General features: G+C 45.9%; 1 protein-coding gene across 2 annotated transcripts in view; it reads left to right on the plus strand.

The window, feature by feature from the left end:
• Window positions 1-444: 444 nt before the first annotated feature.
• Window positions 445-15,184, plus strand: part of ANXA9 (annexin A9) — a 39,825-nt gene continuing 25,085 nt past the window's right edge. The window contains exons 1-3 of one of the 2 annotated variants that reach the window (XM_077257932.1): window positions 445-519; window positions 2,519-2,584; window positions 9,682-9,778. In XM_077257932.1, coding sequence (XP_077114047.1) covers window positions 2,537-2,584; window positions 9,682-9,778 — 145 coding nt within the window. In that variant the 5' untranslated portion in view covers window positions 445-519; window positions 2,519-2,536. Of the gene's footprint in view, window positions 520-2,403; window positions 2,585-9,681; window positions 9,779-15,184 lie in introns of those variants that run through there. The other variant, XM_077257923.1, reaches the window with a different exon arrangement.

A 15,184-nucleotide genomic window follows, 5' to 3' on the forward strand; every position in this document is an offset into this window, starting at 1 on the left:
GTTTGTTTGCTGTAAGTGATACCTATAATTTGTATATGACCCCTTCTCATGTAATGCATCATGGAATCAATGGTGCTATATAAATAAATAATAATAATGTAAATCGGATGCTTGGTGTGAAAAATCGGATTGTACTCGCATGACACTTGCATTACACTTGTGTGACTCTCGGCAGGGAGACCGATTTTTCATACGTTAAGTGTGACCCTGGCTTTAAGATAGCTCCCGGACATTTTAGACTGAGCTTTGCACTAAAAGCATTATCTTTTTGTGAAGGTGTAGGGCATCAAGGCCATGCTTTTTGACTGCTTCTTTATGATGACAGTGGTGAACAGGTTACAGTAGTATAGAAGCTATTCTCTGCCTGTAATGGGAGGGGGGATTCGCAACTAACAGGAAAGGGTGGATAACAGCACAATGAGGGCAGCCGGTCACCTGATTCCCCAAATCCGCCCTTGTGCCAGTGAATAGAGCGGGATCACCACCCAGATCAGATACTGTTCATCAGCACACCTCCATGTAAGTACTAGATGTTTCATGTCCGCCATGTACAACCCTCCGCAGGTGAATGCATCTCATGTACCCGTACCCCTCGGGATTACGCAGCTGTTCCTGATACATATTCCTAAGTAGGTTTTTTATTAATGATTTCCACACCACTGCGTGCACCTTCGTATATGCACAGGTCCTACATTAACCCAATGATTATTGTTATTGATTAAGGCATGGAGATTTATGGGCCTCAGGCTGCCGTCACACTAGCAGTATGTGGTCAATATTTTACATCAGTATTTGTAAGCCAAAACCAGGAGTGGGTGATAAATGCAGAAGTGGTGCATATGTTTCTATTATACTTTTCCTCTGTTTGTTCCACTCCTGGTTTTGGCTTACAAATACTGATGTTAAATACTGACCAAATACTGCTAGTGTGACGGCAGCCTAAGCCAAAACCAGGAGTAGAACAATTTAGAGGAAAAGTATAATAGAAACATATGCACCACTTCTGCATTTATCACCCACTCTTGGTTTTGGCTTACAAATACTGATGTAAAATACTGACCAAATACTGCTAGTGTGATGGCAGCCTTAGTCTACAGTACGACTATACTGTGAGGCTAAGAGCTTCTGCAGCAGCTTGGTGACCCTTATAGCAAAAAATAAATCATCTCTCTTTACTGCATAGTAAAAGAATAAGAGAACCTATCAGAAAGTGTCTGTGAAATAGAGAAAAAGCTTACAAGGAAACAATCAGCAAGTAGCTCCCAGTGCAGTACACAAGATTCATGTCCGGGAATTAAATAGCAAGAGTCTCTCTGTGACCTATAGAAAGAGGATTCACTGCATGCATGTAATTGGCAGCTGCTGTTTGATCACTCCATAGTCACATGTATCAGCCCTAGTTATTACAGCTGATCAACGTGGGGCTACCTGCTACAGTTTCACAGTAAAATCAGCATGGAAATCATATGTCAGTTCTTTGAAGCAGATCCTGAAGGAAACCTCTCCAAACTAGACGCTGTCATATCAAAACGCTACAAAACGCTCTTCAAGAAAAAAAACTCTTCCAAAACTTTTCAGGAGGAGTTTTTTGAGGAGTTTTTGGAGCAAAAACTGAGTGGAAACTCCTAAGTTTTTGAGGAGGATTCTGAGAGTTTCTGCTGAAAAAAAGACTCCCTGTGCACGAAGTCATAACAGAAACTCTTCAAATCCTACTCCAAATCTCAAAACTACTAAAAACTTGGAAGTTCTGTTCTGTTTCTGCTCCAGAAACTCAGAAAAAAAAGACTCTGTGTATGCATATACCCAAAGGGTAGCATCACAATGAGTTTTTGAGGAGTTTTTTTGAGCAGAAGCTGAGAGGATACTCTCCAAATCTTCCTCAAAATTTGAGTGTTTTTACTCCAAAAACCCATCATAAAGACTCAATGTACACATATCCTCCAGATAAAAAAAACTCTTCCAAAAACTCACAAAAAAAGAAGTGTTTCTTCAAGCAGTTTCTGCTCGAAAAAGTAATCTGATTTGTCTGTGTCAGAAACTCCGCAGCCTGATTGTCAAGCAGATAGGAAAACCTTTCCCTCTGAGGTATCACGGCTGGTGATGGTCCATGTTTTCCTTGGTCTAATGGACATTTCTGACTTCATTTCTGGGAGGAAGCAACAAATTTCAGCAAGAAGAAGCGGAAGCGATTAGTTGTATAATTTTAAGAATGCAGTGTATTTGTATGAAGTCGGTGGGAGGGGGTCACTCCATGCAAAGGTATGCAAGTCATCCTGGACCGGCCTGTCACCGAGCTTCTCAGTTACTTCCACATTCTTTGACATTTTTCCATTCGAGAGCAAAGTGTTGTCCACTCCCCTCGTTCCTCGCACTGGGACAGGCTCCGTGCTTGCTTAAGAACAGCCAAAACCTGTTATTCTTTGTCAATAAAAGTCATATCGAGGACTGCAGTGAACTTCTGGCCGAAATCACCAGGATCCTACAGTGACTTCACCCACAACTTCCATCTATATTTCAGATAGACCCTTGAGGAGCAATGACGTTGACTCAAGAAATCCTGAGCTCTCTACACCTGGTAGATAAGGTGAGTTGCATCCTGTTCATGTTGCAGAGTGAAATCGTTCTCTTTTAGAATAGTTGTTCCTGCTTCAAAGGGCCATGGAGATTGAAGGAACCCAACAACTGAACTGAGCACTTGGAGGAGATCATAGATGCCTAGGTTTGTGCACCGCGCAGATGACTGGCCAAACTCTTCATTGGTGGCCAATCAAGGCAATGGACTATAAAAAAAGATCTGCCCTTTCCTACTTTAAGAACAGTGGTTGCCAAACTCTTTTATTACATACAGGTATTCACCTTCCCTGAGTCCAGTTCCCTCCGCCGCTGCTCTGGTCTCTGCATTTTGGCTGCAGCAGTGATATCCTGATCTCAGAGAACATCACCGCTGCAGCTAGTTACTGACCTAAGCAGCTCGCACTTTCTACATCGGCAGAGCTTTAGAGCTCAGTGATTGGCTGCAGCGGTGATGTGTGCTATAGTCGTGATGTCACCACTGCAGCCAATTTAGAGAGAACAGAGCATCCGTGGAGAGGCAATGCTGAACCCAGAGAGGGTGAGTATCTGCTATGTTGGTTATGGGGGAGCACTTTTTTTACAGCTAAAAGCTTTTTTTAAGGTGTATGGGCACCATCATTTTTAGAGGGGCAGAAGAAGGTCAGGAAACTTTCCACTACTTTCTGCTCAACAGGGCTGTTAGAAGGAGGTCAGGAAACTTTCCACTACTTTCTGATCAACGGGGCTGTTATGTAGGAATAGACAGCAGCAGGGAGACCAGGAGGATCTGGCTCATATGTATGAAGAAGACCATCTCCTTACAAATCCTAAGATCTGTGGACGGATCTCTCTCCGTCCGCTCCTCTAGATTAGAACATGTCGACCGCTCTCTTACCCCAGTATTGGAGCATTATCTGTTTCTCGTCCGTCCTGTTGTACTTGTTTTATTTCACTTTCTAGCTTTAGCTTTCCCCATTATATTGGACAATCTACATGCTCCGTGCCTTACTGTCATTTTTCTATAGCAATATTGTGGCTCCAGTTTTCTAAGTTTATTATTTTTAATATTGCAGAATGCAGTTACATTTTCCCTTGGAATCAGTGTCTTACCTGGTACCTGTTCACACTAGTTTGGATGTTCTGGTCATTTTCTCTTGAGTAAACATGTATGCCTGACGTAGATACATAGGTGGTGGAGGGGGGAACTGGGAGGACTACCTGTAGGACAATACCTGTAGGACAAATAAACTTCCAGCCGCCAACTATATAAAGTCCCCCAAACACATTAGATGAAAGTGGTCCGAGCACACCGATTTTGGTGTGATCTCCAGATACTTAGATGCATTAGGGGGCCTTCTGACTCTTCCGACATATGATATCAGACAAGAATCCCCACATTAGGATACTAATGCACAGTCTTTTTATTCTCAGAGGATAAGCCACTGTCAGGGGAGTCTGGCAGCTACTTTCTCCTTTCTCCCTTCTGAAAACTTATGAGCGCTCAGCATAAAAGGAGGAAGAGAGGGGTGTGAAGGAAGCCTCGGTTCTTCCCACGTCACCAATCCGTGACGTAACTACACAGGCACAGCTCTCTGGCGCCCCCTTTGTCTCTCAGGTCAATAAGGGAACTGCACCTAGAGCAAATGACCGCCGGTGAGACTGCCCTGTTACCCACGCTGGGTATTCTAAGATTCGCAATCAGAGTAAAAGGATCAGCCCAAAATTAATTTATGATTTAATTGCCTTAAGGGCGCACTAGGTAATTACAAAAATATACAGTAAAAATATATCAAGAGTTACAGTCAGAGTAAAATATAACAATAATAATACAAGGCTTAAAGGTATAAATCTGGAGGTCAATTTACCAGGTTGAAGGTCGCTTGTGGAAGCCGAGGGGCTCAGCGTTCCGCAGGTCCAAGACTTAGTTGCTGGGCAGCCCCCAGAAAGCGTGTGCTTGCTCCCCTCTGGCTGGCATACCCTCTCCCTTAGTTCCTTAGTTAGTCATCTTCCTCTGTTCTCCCCACTCTCCAAGGGTCCCAGCTCTTAACCCTGCTGTGTCCCTCCCCCCTGTACCTGGGCAGGCTAAGAATCTCCACCCCCAGCTTCCCTGCAAGATCTGTATCCAATATCTAATAAATGGGATAACTTCTCTCAGGATGATCGGATCAGCACACGGGCGGTACCAGCGCAGGAGGTTTGTTCTGCCGGTCGCACAGGGACCAAACCCAGACCCATTTGGTCGCTGTGGGAGGCTGGTCTTTATATTTCCAGTTCCAGAACTCCCACGGACCCGGGAGTTGCACTGTCAGATGCGCAATTTCTTTAGGGTGAGGGGGATATTTTTTATGAGCCTGTACCTCTGACGATGCGTCCATAATTCATGATTCCATGTTGGAGACGGTTCGACTGGAAGGCCACAATAGACGTGTATCCTGTGGCCACTTGACATGCGTGCTTTAATTGAGCCCCCAGGTGCCTCCTTGTCCCCTGCTGGTGTGGCTTCCTCATTGAGCTTTGAAGTACCTTCTGCCTGCTACACTGAGCTTAATTCCATTACCATGCTAAAAGGAACTTTATTCATGAGACAAGGTGGGGGCCAGGAGTGCTCATCTCTGCAGGCCTGTGACCAGGAGACAAAATGGAGTCATGCCAATCTCTGTTAGTATGCGCGTATCCAAGATGGCGGCTGCTCCCTCATCACAAGGGGGTTTCAGAAGAGATAGCTGTCTGCTCCATGAATGCTTGACTGACAGCTATACCAAGTGTGTGGGCACTTTAGAGGGGTTTTGTACTTTAAGAACAGTGTTTGCCAAACTCTTATTACATACAAGTACTCACCTTCCTCAAGTCCAGGTTCCTCTGCCATTGCTCTGGTTTCTTGAATTTTGTCTGCAGCAGTGATATCCTGACTTCAGAGAACATCACCGCTGCAGCTAGTCACTGAGCTCAGCAGCTCATTGTGTCTACATCGGCAAAGCTTTAGAGTTCAGTGATTGGCTGCAGTGGTGATGTGCACTGTAGTTGTGATATCACCATTACAGCCAATGTACAGAGAATGGAGCATGGGAATACCCATTTAAGGCTCCCATGCAAACTAGACTAACATCAGGGGAGTCCGCTGATATGGGTGGGATCGGCCAACCTATAATGTGTATGGGGCTTCTCACTCTTGGGGGAGAGAAGAAGAGACGTGTTGGATTTTCAGTAGGCATTACTTTCTTTCTCCGGGAGATAAGATGCCACTAAAGAGTCCAAAGAGAGGAGAGCAGCTCCCAGCTGTGTCTGCAGTCGGCTCAAACGATCATTGTGTATGGGTGGCTTTTATGGGGTACCATCTTCTCACTCATGGCCCTCACAGTCATAAAGATACAAGCCCCCGACTTCTCGGCTCTTATCGGTCCCCATAGGGTGGGTTTTGGTCTCTCTTCATTTTGCCCACCCAGTTTTAGCCTACCTGTTCCTCTAGGTTATCGTCTAATCACCACCACCATTGCACCTTGCTGCCAACCTATAGCGTTGAGTATGGTCACTCTTTTTGGAAGACGATTGGCTCCCAAGGCTGGCTACTACTCTACTACTCTGAGCTGGCGGGGGCCACCATTTTCTCTGGGCGACCTCTTGATTTTATGACCCTTTCTTTGTAGCATCTTCCTTTCTCCATTACTCACACGTGTCACCTGTCCACCTCTCCATAAATATCCAGCAAGTTCACAAAGCAGTCGGGTGACACACGTCACTTTCTGTACAATTAACCCTTTCCCAAACAGAGGATAAACTGCTCTGCCTGTACAAACCACAACCCCACAAAATACAGAATACCATAGTACAACAGCCCCCATATTCCAGGTGTAATGCAGATGTTTGGCGTATGGAGTATGTTAGGAGCACAGCTGACATAACGGGCAAGATCAGAGCTGACACCGATCGCTGTTTAACCTCATAAATGCCGGCTTCATTCTGTAGTAGCATTCAAGCAGTGCAGTCCGTTCCAGCGGCCATCTCCCCTCCCCAATGCGATTGTGTGGTGGCAGGCGGTTGTCATATCAGATCAGACTTACAGGTGCTTCTGACAAAATTAGAATATCATCAAAAAGTTAATATATTTCAGTTCTTCAATACAAAAAGTGAAACTCCTATATTATATAGAGTCATTACAAACAGAGTGATCTATTCCAAGTGTTTATTTCTGATAATGTTGATGATTATGACTTACAGCCAATGAAAACCCAAAAGTCATTATCTCAGTAAATTAGAATACTTTATAACACCAGCTTGAAAAATGATTTCAAAATCCGAAATGTTAGTCTACTACAATGTATGTTCAGTAAATGCACTTGTGACGCCCCAGGGTCCTGGTCGTCACAGTGACATTGCTTTCCTCACGGGGAGAGTGATGTTACGCTTGGAAGCGATGAAGGATATCTCTTTATCAGGTAATCACAATGCACACAACATGTTCATACTCCAGACCAGAAGAGGGAGCCCACGCCCTGTTTATGGGTGGCTTCCCTATATAAATTCTGATTTGGAGGGAAAAGGGAGAGAAAGTTGAGAGGTAGGAGAGTGCAGACCGACAGAGTGTCAGAAGGTCTGAAGGGGCTCTGTAGTCTGAAGTACTACAGCCCCTGGAGAAAGAGATATACAGAAGGAAAGAACATCGTTCAGTGAGCGTGCAGGAGAGCAAAGCACAGGAGAGTGATATCAGGGGAGGACAGCTGCGAATGAACTATCTCCCTCTGAAGCGCAGATCACCGGTAGCCGGAACACCAAGGTTGTAAGGGACTCTAAGACTTACAGCAGAGACCGGCAGGACAGCTCAACTGCAAGTTACCTGTCTGCCCTAATGCCCTGCAGACACAGTGACACATAGAGCCCGCGTCATGATAGAGATCCCGTAAAAAGGTTCGAGTCACCTGTCATACGGGTTTGTGTCCTATCCTATATGGGGGACAGAGAAGCACTATGAGGACCTTATCAGAAGCCATAGGCAGTAAGGGACTTCAACACCACCTCGCTAGAGGAAGGCTTTCATCTCCACCTGATAAAGGGAAACTGCATTTGTTCCAAGCCGGCCGGATTCTGCCTATCCTGTGATCTGGTACCCTGGACTGTGGCTGCCTGAAGCCTTCATTAAACCAGGTAAAGAGACTGCAAACCTGTATCCTTGTTCTTTACTGCACTATTCACCATCTTTCACCTACATACCAGGAGCCCTGGGGATATACTTCACCTGTGGGAAGTTATACCATCTAGCTGCCATAACATCACCCCAGAGGACCCCTTAAAGCAGCGTCGGTCCCCACTGACCGAATACCACAGGTGGAGTCACGAACATAAACTTTATTCAATTTCCCTTTTACATGGGTGCCCAGGGCCACAGACTGGGTCGCCACCGTGACATCCCCCTGTGAACACTGGACCTGGTGCCAGGTACCCAACGGCCCTGGCGGACAACTCACACTCAATACTTTATCGGAGCTCTTTTTGCATCAATTACTGCACCAATGCAGCGAGGCATAGAGGCGATCAGCCTGTGGCACTGCTGAGGTGTTATGGAAGCCCAGGTTGCTTTGATAGCAGCCTTCAGCCCGTCTGTATTGTTGGGTCTGGTGTCTCATCTTCCTCTTGACAATACCCCATAGATTCGCTTTGGGGTTAAGGTCAGGCGAGTTTGCTGGCCAGTCAAGCACAGTGATACTGTTGTTTGTAAATCAGGTATTGGTACTTTTGGCAGTGTGGACAGATGCCAAGTACTGCTGGAGAATAATATTTCCATTTCCAAAAAGCTTGTCGGCAGAGGAAAGCAGGAAGTGCTCTAAAATTTCTTGGTTAACGGCTGCGCAGATTTAGGTCTGATAAAACACAGTGGACCTACACCAGCAGATGACATGGCTCCCCAAACCATCACTGATTGTGGAGACTTCACACTAGACCTCAAGCATCTTGGATTGTGGCCTCTCCACTCTGGGACCTTGATTTCCAAATGAAATGCAAAATTTACTTTCATCTGAAAACAACACCTTGGACCACTGACAACAGTCCAGTTCTTTTTCTCCTTGGCCCAGGTAAGACGCTTCTGGCGTTGTCTATTGGTCATGAGTGGCTTGCCACAAGGAATGCGACACTTGTAGCCCATGTCCTGGATACGTCTGTGTGGTGGCTCTTGAAGCAATGACTCCATCAGCAGTCCACTCCTTGTGCTTTGTCTTCATAGTACATTGTTCTTTCTTGATACCATTTTAGGTTTTGATTTTTTTTTTTAATTTTGGCATTCACCATTATATTAGTTATGGCAATTCCAACACATCATTTTTTTTTTTTCTACATCTTTCTATTTAATTTTTAGGGAAAAGTGGGTGATTGAAACTTTTTATGTTATTCTTCTTTTTATTCTTTCAATTTTGTTTTTTCTGATTTTTTTTACACTTTTTATTAATCTTGTTGGAGTCCTTTTAAATGCCGCAGTTGAGATTAAACTGATGCGATCAGAGATAGCTGATCCTTAGTATGCTGAACCGCCGCACAACCAGCTCTACCCTCTCCTAGTGTATCCTCACCCATCCCCTGCAGACTGTGAGCCCTCGGGGGCAGGGTCCTCCCTCCTTCTGTACCTGCTAGTGCCTTATTTTTTGCTCATGTTTATTGTATTTGTCTATATTTTCCCCCTTTTCACATGTAAATCGCCATGGAATAAATGTCCCAATAAAAATGTATAATAATAATAATAATAATAATAATAATAAAAACACATCAGTTAGTCTCTGAGGCGGCACCTATGCTGTTTGGAGCGGGCTCAGCTCCTGAGCCTGCTCCATACAGTGATGCCACGTGGCTACTTTACCTTTACAGCTGCTGGCCAATGACCTGTAGTTGTTTTTCCTACACCCATACATGCTGAGTTCATCCGAGCATGCATGTGTTAAATAATGCAGACAGGAGAAGAAGTTGCTGACAGTCTCTCTTGAAGACAAAGGATTGGGCATGTTGAAATCCAACATGCCCAATCCCTGTTTCCTTCTGGAGTTAGTATATGCATAAATTGGTGTGAATGTCAAATTACTTTCCATACTGCCATCTGAGCAATATCAAGAACTACAGTAATTAATTCCTGTCCATCTTCTTCAACAGGTTAGCGCCTGGGGAACGCTTGGCACCATCAGACCCCTTAAGAATTTTGAGCCGGAATCCGATGTGGAAAAAATTACGGAAACGCTGGACAATAAAGGTGAGGCTTGTGTGTACCCCAGGATCATAACCACATCACACCACCCAAATGTGGGAGACAGGAGAGGGAAGGACTGGTGTATGGAGCAAGCTGTGTGCACAGGGCTGGATAAGGAGACACCGAACACGAAAAAAAACAAAAAACATATTAGAATAATCCTATTAGTAACACACCTAATAATTTTTGCAAGTGGACAAGTCCTACTGCTCTTCTAATGAGATCTCAACAAGGAGATATTTTTCCAATAGGCCTACAACCAAAGCCCTTGTACACCCACACCGGCCTTGTACACCCACACCGGCCTTGTATACCCACATCGGCCTTGTACACCCACACCGGCCTTGTACACCCACACCAGCCTCGTATACCCTCACCACCATCATATACCCACACCGCCCTCGTATACCCACACCGGCCTCGTATACCCACACCGCCCTCATATACCCACACCGCCCTCGTTTACCCACACCACCCTAGTATACTCACACCGCCCTCGTATACCCACACCGGCCTCGTATACCCACACCGGCCTCGTATACCCACACCACCCTCGTATACCCACGCCGGCCTCATATACCCACGCCGCCCTCGTATACCCACGCCGGCTTCGTATACCCACGCCAGCCTCGTATACCCACGCCGCCCTCGTATACCCATACCGCCCTCGTATACCCACGCCGGCCTCGTATACCCACGCTGGCCTCGTATACCCACGCTGGCCTCGTATACCCACGCCGCCCTCGTATACCCATACCGCCCTCGTATACCCACGCCGGCCTCGTATACCCACGCTGGCCTCGTATACCCACGCTGGCCTCGTATACCCACGCTGGCCTCGTATACCCACGCCGCCCTCGTATACCCACACCGGCCTCGTATACCCACACCGGCCTCGTATACCCACACCGCCCTCGTATACCCACACCGCCCTCTTATACCCATACCACCCTCGTATACCCACACCACTCTCCTTTACCCACACCGCCCTCGTATACCCACACCACCCTCATATACCCACACCGCCCTCGTATACCCACACCACTCTCCTTTACCCACACTGCTCTTGTAATCATGTTTTTTCCGGATCAAATATAAAACAGCAGAGTATGTTATAAAAATAGAAAAAAACAAACACGGTACACACCGGTTATTCAACCTATTGCTCCAGTGCAATCTCTCTAGTGGTGCACGACAGTCACTTTGGCTGCAGTTATCACTGACCGTACATCCTTGTGGCCACTGCAGCCAATCACTAGCCGTACATCTTTGTGACTACTGCAGCTAAGTACTGGTCATATATCCACGTGACCACTGCAGCCAATCAGTTCCTTTTTGGAAGTGCATTGAACAGCAAGGTGGATTGCTGCAGAGGGGAAAAAAAAAAATCTTTAAATCTTCAGCTTAGCGAGTGTGAACGAGCTGAGTGTGACCGGAGCGTAAGTGTGAACGGCGGTAAGTGTGACTTGTGATTCAGTGACTTTGGATTCAGGGAGTTTCCAAGGGAGGAATTGCTGAATTGCTGTCTGTATTTTACTAATACTTTGCATTTATTTTTATTTAACGTTTCTGTCTGGTGCAATCCCCATTAGGAAATGTGCTCCACTATTGTTAATGCCATCCAGTGCACATCTTGCCACATGTATGCAGTCCTTGATCAGCCGGTCGAGGGTGCATACTGCTTTGCGAGATGTGAGCACGTTGTGCATTTGGAAACACAGATTCTGGATCTAAATGTGCAGCTGGCAACACTGAGATCCATAGACAATATGGAAAGGAGTCTTCTGCTCACTGAGCAGACGCTCAATGGGATAGATGAGGGGGGGGATGGTAGGATGGAGCTGCAGGACAGTGAAGTAGCTAGCTGGGTGACATTCAGAAAGCGGGGTAGAGGGAAGAGTGCCAGGGAGGCTAGTCCTGATCTGGCACACCCCAATAAGTTTGCTATGTTGGCAGATGAGGGGGGTGTCAGTACAGGGGTAGCACTGCTGCAGCCAGGCATGTCCTCTGAAAGCCGGAGTAGTGACTGCTACAGTAAGGAGGGAAATAGGAGAGCAGGGCAGGCCAGACAGGTGCTGGTAGTGGGGGACTCAATTATTAGGGGAACAGATAGGGCAATCTGTTACAAAGACAGGGATCGTCGAACGGTGTGCAGCCTACCTGGCGCTCGAGTCCAACACATCGCTGATCGGGTGGACAGATTACTGGGAGGGGCTGGTGAGGACCCAGCGGTCATTGTGCACATTGGCACAAATGACAAAGTTAGAGGTAGGTGGAAGGTCCTTAAAGATGATTTCAGGGAATTAGGCTGCAAGCTGAAAGCAAGGACCTCCAACGTGGTATTTTCCGAAATTCTCCCTGTACCACATGCCATGCCGGAGAGGCAACGGGAGATTAGGGAGGTTAATAAGTGGCTCAAGAACTGGTGTAGGAAGGAGGGGTTTGGGTTCCTGCAGAACTGGGCTGACTTCTCAGTTGGCTACAGGCTCTACGCTAGGGACGGGCTGCACCTCAATGGGGAAGGTGCAGCTGTGCTGGGGGAGAAAATGGCTAGAAGGTTGGAGGAGTGTTTAAACTAGGGATTGGGGGGGAGGGTATTCAATTTATAGGAGAGGAAGATAGTGCAGATAGAGACCTGGGCACAAATAAGGAAGTTGGGGGTGGCGGTGGCATGGGGGGTGGGGTTAGAACAGTTAATAATTTAAGAAAGAATAGAGGTACAGAGAGGAACATCAAGTGCATGTATACTAATGCCAGAAGCCTCGCCAACAAAATAGAGGAATTAGAATTAATGTTGTTGGAGCATAATTATGACATGGTGGGGATATCTGAAACATGGTTGGATGAGAGCCATGACTGGGCTGTTAACATGCAGGGCTATAGCCTTTTCAGAAATGACCGTACAGATAAGCGAGGGGGAGGGGTGTGTCTGTATGTAAAATCGACCTTAAAACCCATCCGGCGTGATAATATAGGTGAATCTAATGAAAATGTAGAGTCCCTGTGGGTGGAGATAAGGGGAGGGGGAAAAAATAATAAATTACTGATAGGGGTTTGTTATAAGTCTCCAAAAATAATGGAAGCAATGGAGAATATCCTCGTAAAGCAAATGGATGAAGCTGCGACCCAAGGAGAAGTCATTATTATGGGGGACTTCAACTGCCCTGAAATAGATTGGGGAACAGAAACCTGAGGTTCTAGCAAAGGTAATTGGTTTTTGACAACTATGAGAGACAATTACCTTTCACAACTGGTTCAGGACCCAACAAGAAGGGGGGCCTACTAGACCTAATATTAACCAACAGGCCAGACCGCATAGCAAATATAAGGGTTGGGGGTCACTTAGGGAATAGTGATCACAAAATAATAAGTTTTCATGTATCCTTTAATAAGATGTGTAGTAGAGGGGTTACAAGGACACTAAACTTCAGGAGGGCAAATTTCCAACGGATGAGAGATGATCTTGGTGCAAATAACTGGGACGATATCCTGAGACATAAAAATATACAAAGAAAATTGGAGACGTTTATTAGCATCCTGGATAGGACCTGTGCAGAGTATATACCGTATGGGAATAAACATACTAGAAATAGGAGGAAACCAATATGGCTAAATAGAGCTGTAAGGGGCGCAATAAGGGAAAAAAGAAAGCATTTAGAGAATTAAAGGAAGTAGGTAGTGATGAGGCATTAAATAAATACATTGTCATGAATCCACACCGCTGCCACCAATATGTCACGATTCACACCGTGACCGTCACCCTACGTCACGGATCGGGGTGACTTTAGGCCAACAGACGGCTATCACATGTGAAGGGGGGCTTATCTTAGTTATCCCTCCACTGCTACAATGTGATGAAAAAACACACACAAGGCTGTTGACCTCTAGTTTACAGCAGGGTCTTATTTTAGGTATCCCACTGCTCTTCAGTATACCACGAACTGCAGGGATTTATGTATATCCTGCTTACAGTTCCACTTGAAACTTGCAGCTCTCTGGCACCCCCTTACCCTCAGGTCAGATTAGGTACTGCACCTAGAGTAACTAGTCGCCAGAAAGGCTGCCTGCTATGTACTGGCTATTGGGCACGCTGCAGCGAGGCAATATAAATACTCCCACTCAGGCAGGAACAATAATTATCAATGCCGCAGTCGCTACAACGACACCCAAAGGCCCGCACACGGGATGCTGCCACCAGCTTCGATTAAACGGGTCCGAAGCTAACCCAAAACAGTAGCGTAATTCCCTTCAGAAGGCTTAAGGTACGTTTTAGAACAGGAAGAACGAACTAGTACTTTATATATTTTACTCTGAAAGTTTAAGGCAGTGTTTACAAAAAAGGCATATAAAGATGTTACAATATGAGACAATTGAAAATGTACAAGGTAATTATAAAATAAAGGGATTAAATGAGAAAAGGTAACACTCACATGTTCTCAGTCCATTTCAGGCAAAACCATGCTGGTGGGCGGGACCCCAAATGTCCCAGTGCATCAGGAGGTCTGGATAGGAACAGCTCCTCCAGTAAAACTCTCTAAGACTCCCGGCTGGGTTAAGAGTAAAGACTTTTAACCTCCAACCTCGTGACATCACTAAAGGGGTTGAGTTAGGATCGCCCTCCTCCTTCCTCAGCTGTACAGTTTTCTCCAACCATTCTTATGACTGTCATATCTTCGCTGGAGAATCTGGCAGAGTCATAACACACCCCTCATTCATCTTGTATTAAGATTTGCTCTCTATAGATACTAAATTCGGGCTAGTAGAGACACTCAGTTCCAGAGAAATCTGTATTTTGTCCCTGTTTGAACTAGAAGCCCGCGTTTATCGTGGCCGATAGATCCGCTGATGGAGATTCCCAAACTGGACATATTATTTTCCTAGACAAAACCGTTGGCCCAATATCTTACTATAACAGAACAAAGAGCCTCATGTTTTAAAAGGGAGATCAGACCAGTTCTAGCTGATTCTAGATGGAGGAGGGATGAGTAAGTTGCCCAAAGCCTGGAATTTACGACTAGAGCAATAAAACCTTTTCTACACATCCACATCTCAGCAAACACAAACACACAGAGAAGGGGTTTTTTTTAGCCCACAGCAAAGCTACGAAATCATATTACATTTCATACAATATTGTGACACCTCCCCTTTTTGGTCTGCGCTACGGAGGCAGAACCCCTTGGTATGCCTCCATGCGCACCTCAGTAGGTTCACCCCGGCGAGACAGTCCATCTGCATTTCCATGCTCCCTGCCCGTTTTGTGTTCAATGGTGAAGTCAAACTGCTGAAGGGCAAGGCTCCAGCGTGGCAACCTGCCGTTGGTTCCACATATGGCATTTAGCCAGAGCAGAGGGTTGTGGTCAGTCACCACCGTGAAGGCACGGCCGTACAGGTAGGGCTGCAAGCGCTGCA

The sequence above is a fragment of the Ranitomeya variabilis genome, chromosome 1 (genome assembly GCF_051348905.1).
Source record: "Ranitomeya variabilis isolate aRanVar5 chromosome 1, aRanVar5.hap1, whole genome shotgun sequence".
Classification (NCBI taxonomy): Eukaryota; Metazoa; Chordata; class Amphibia; order Anura; family Dendrobatidae; genus Ranitomeya; species Ranitomeya variabilis.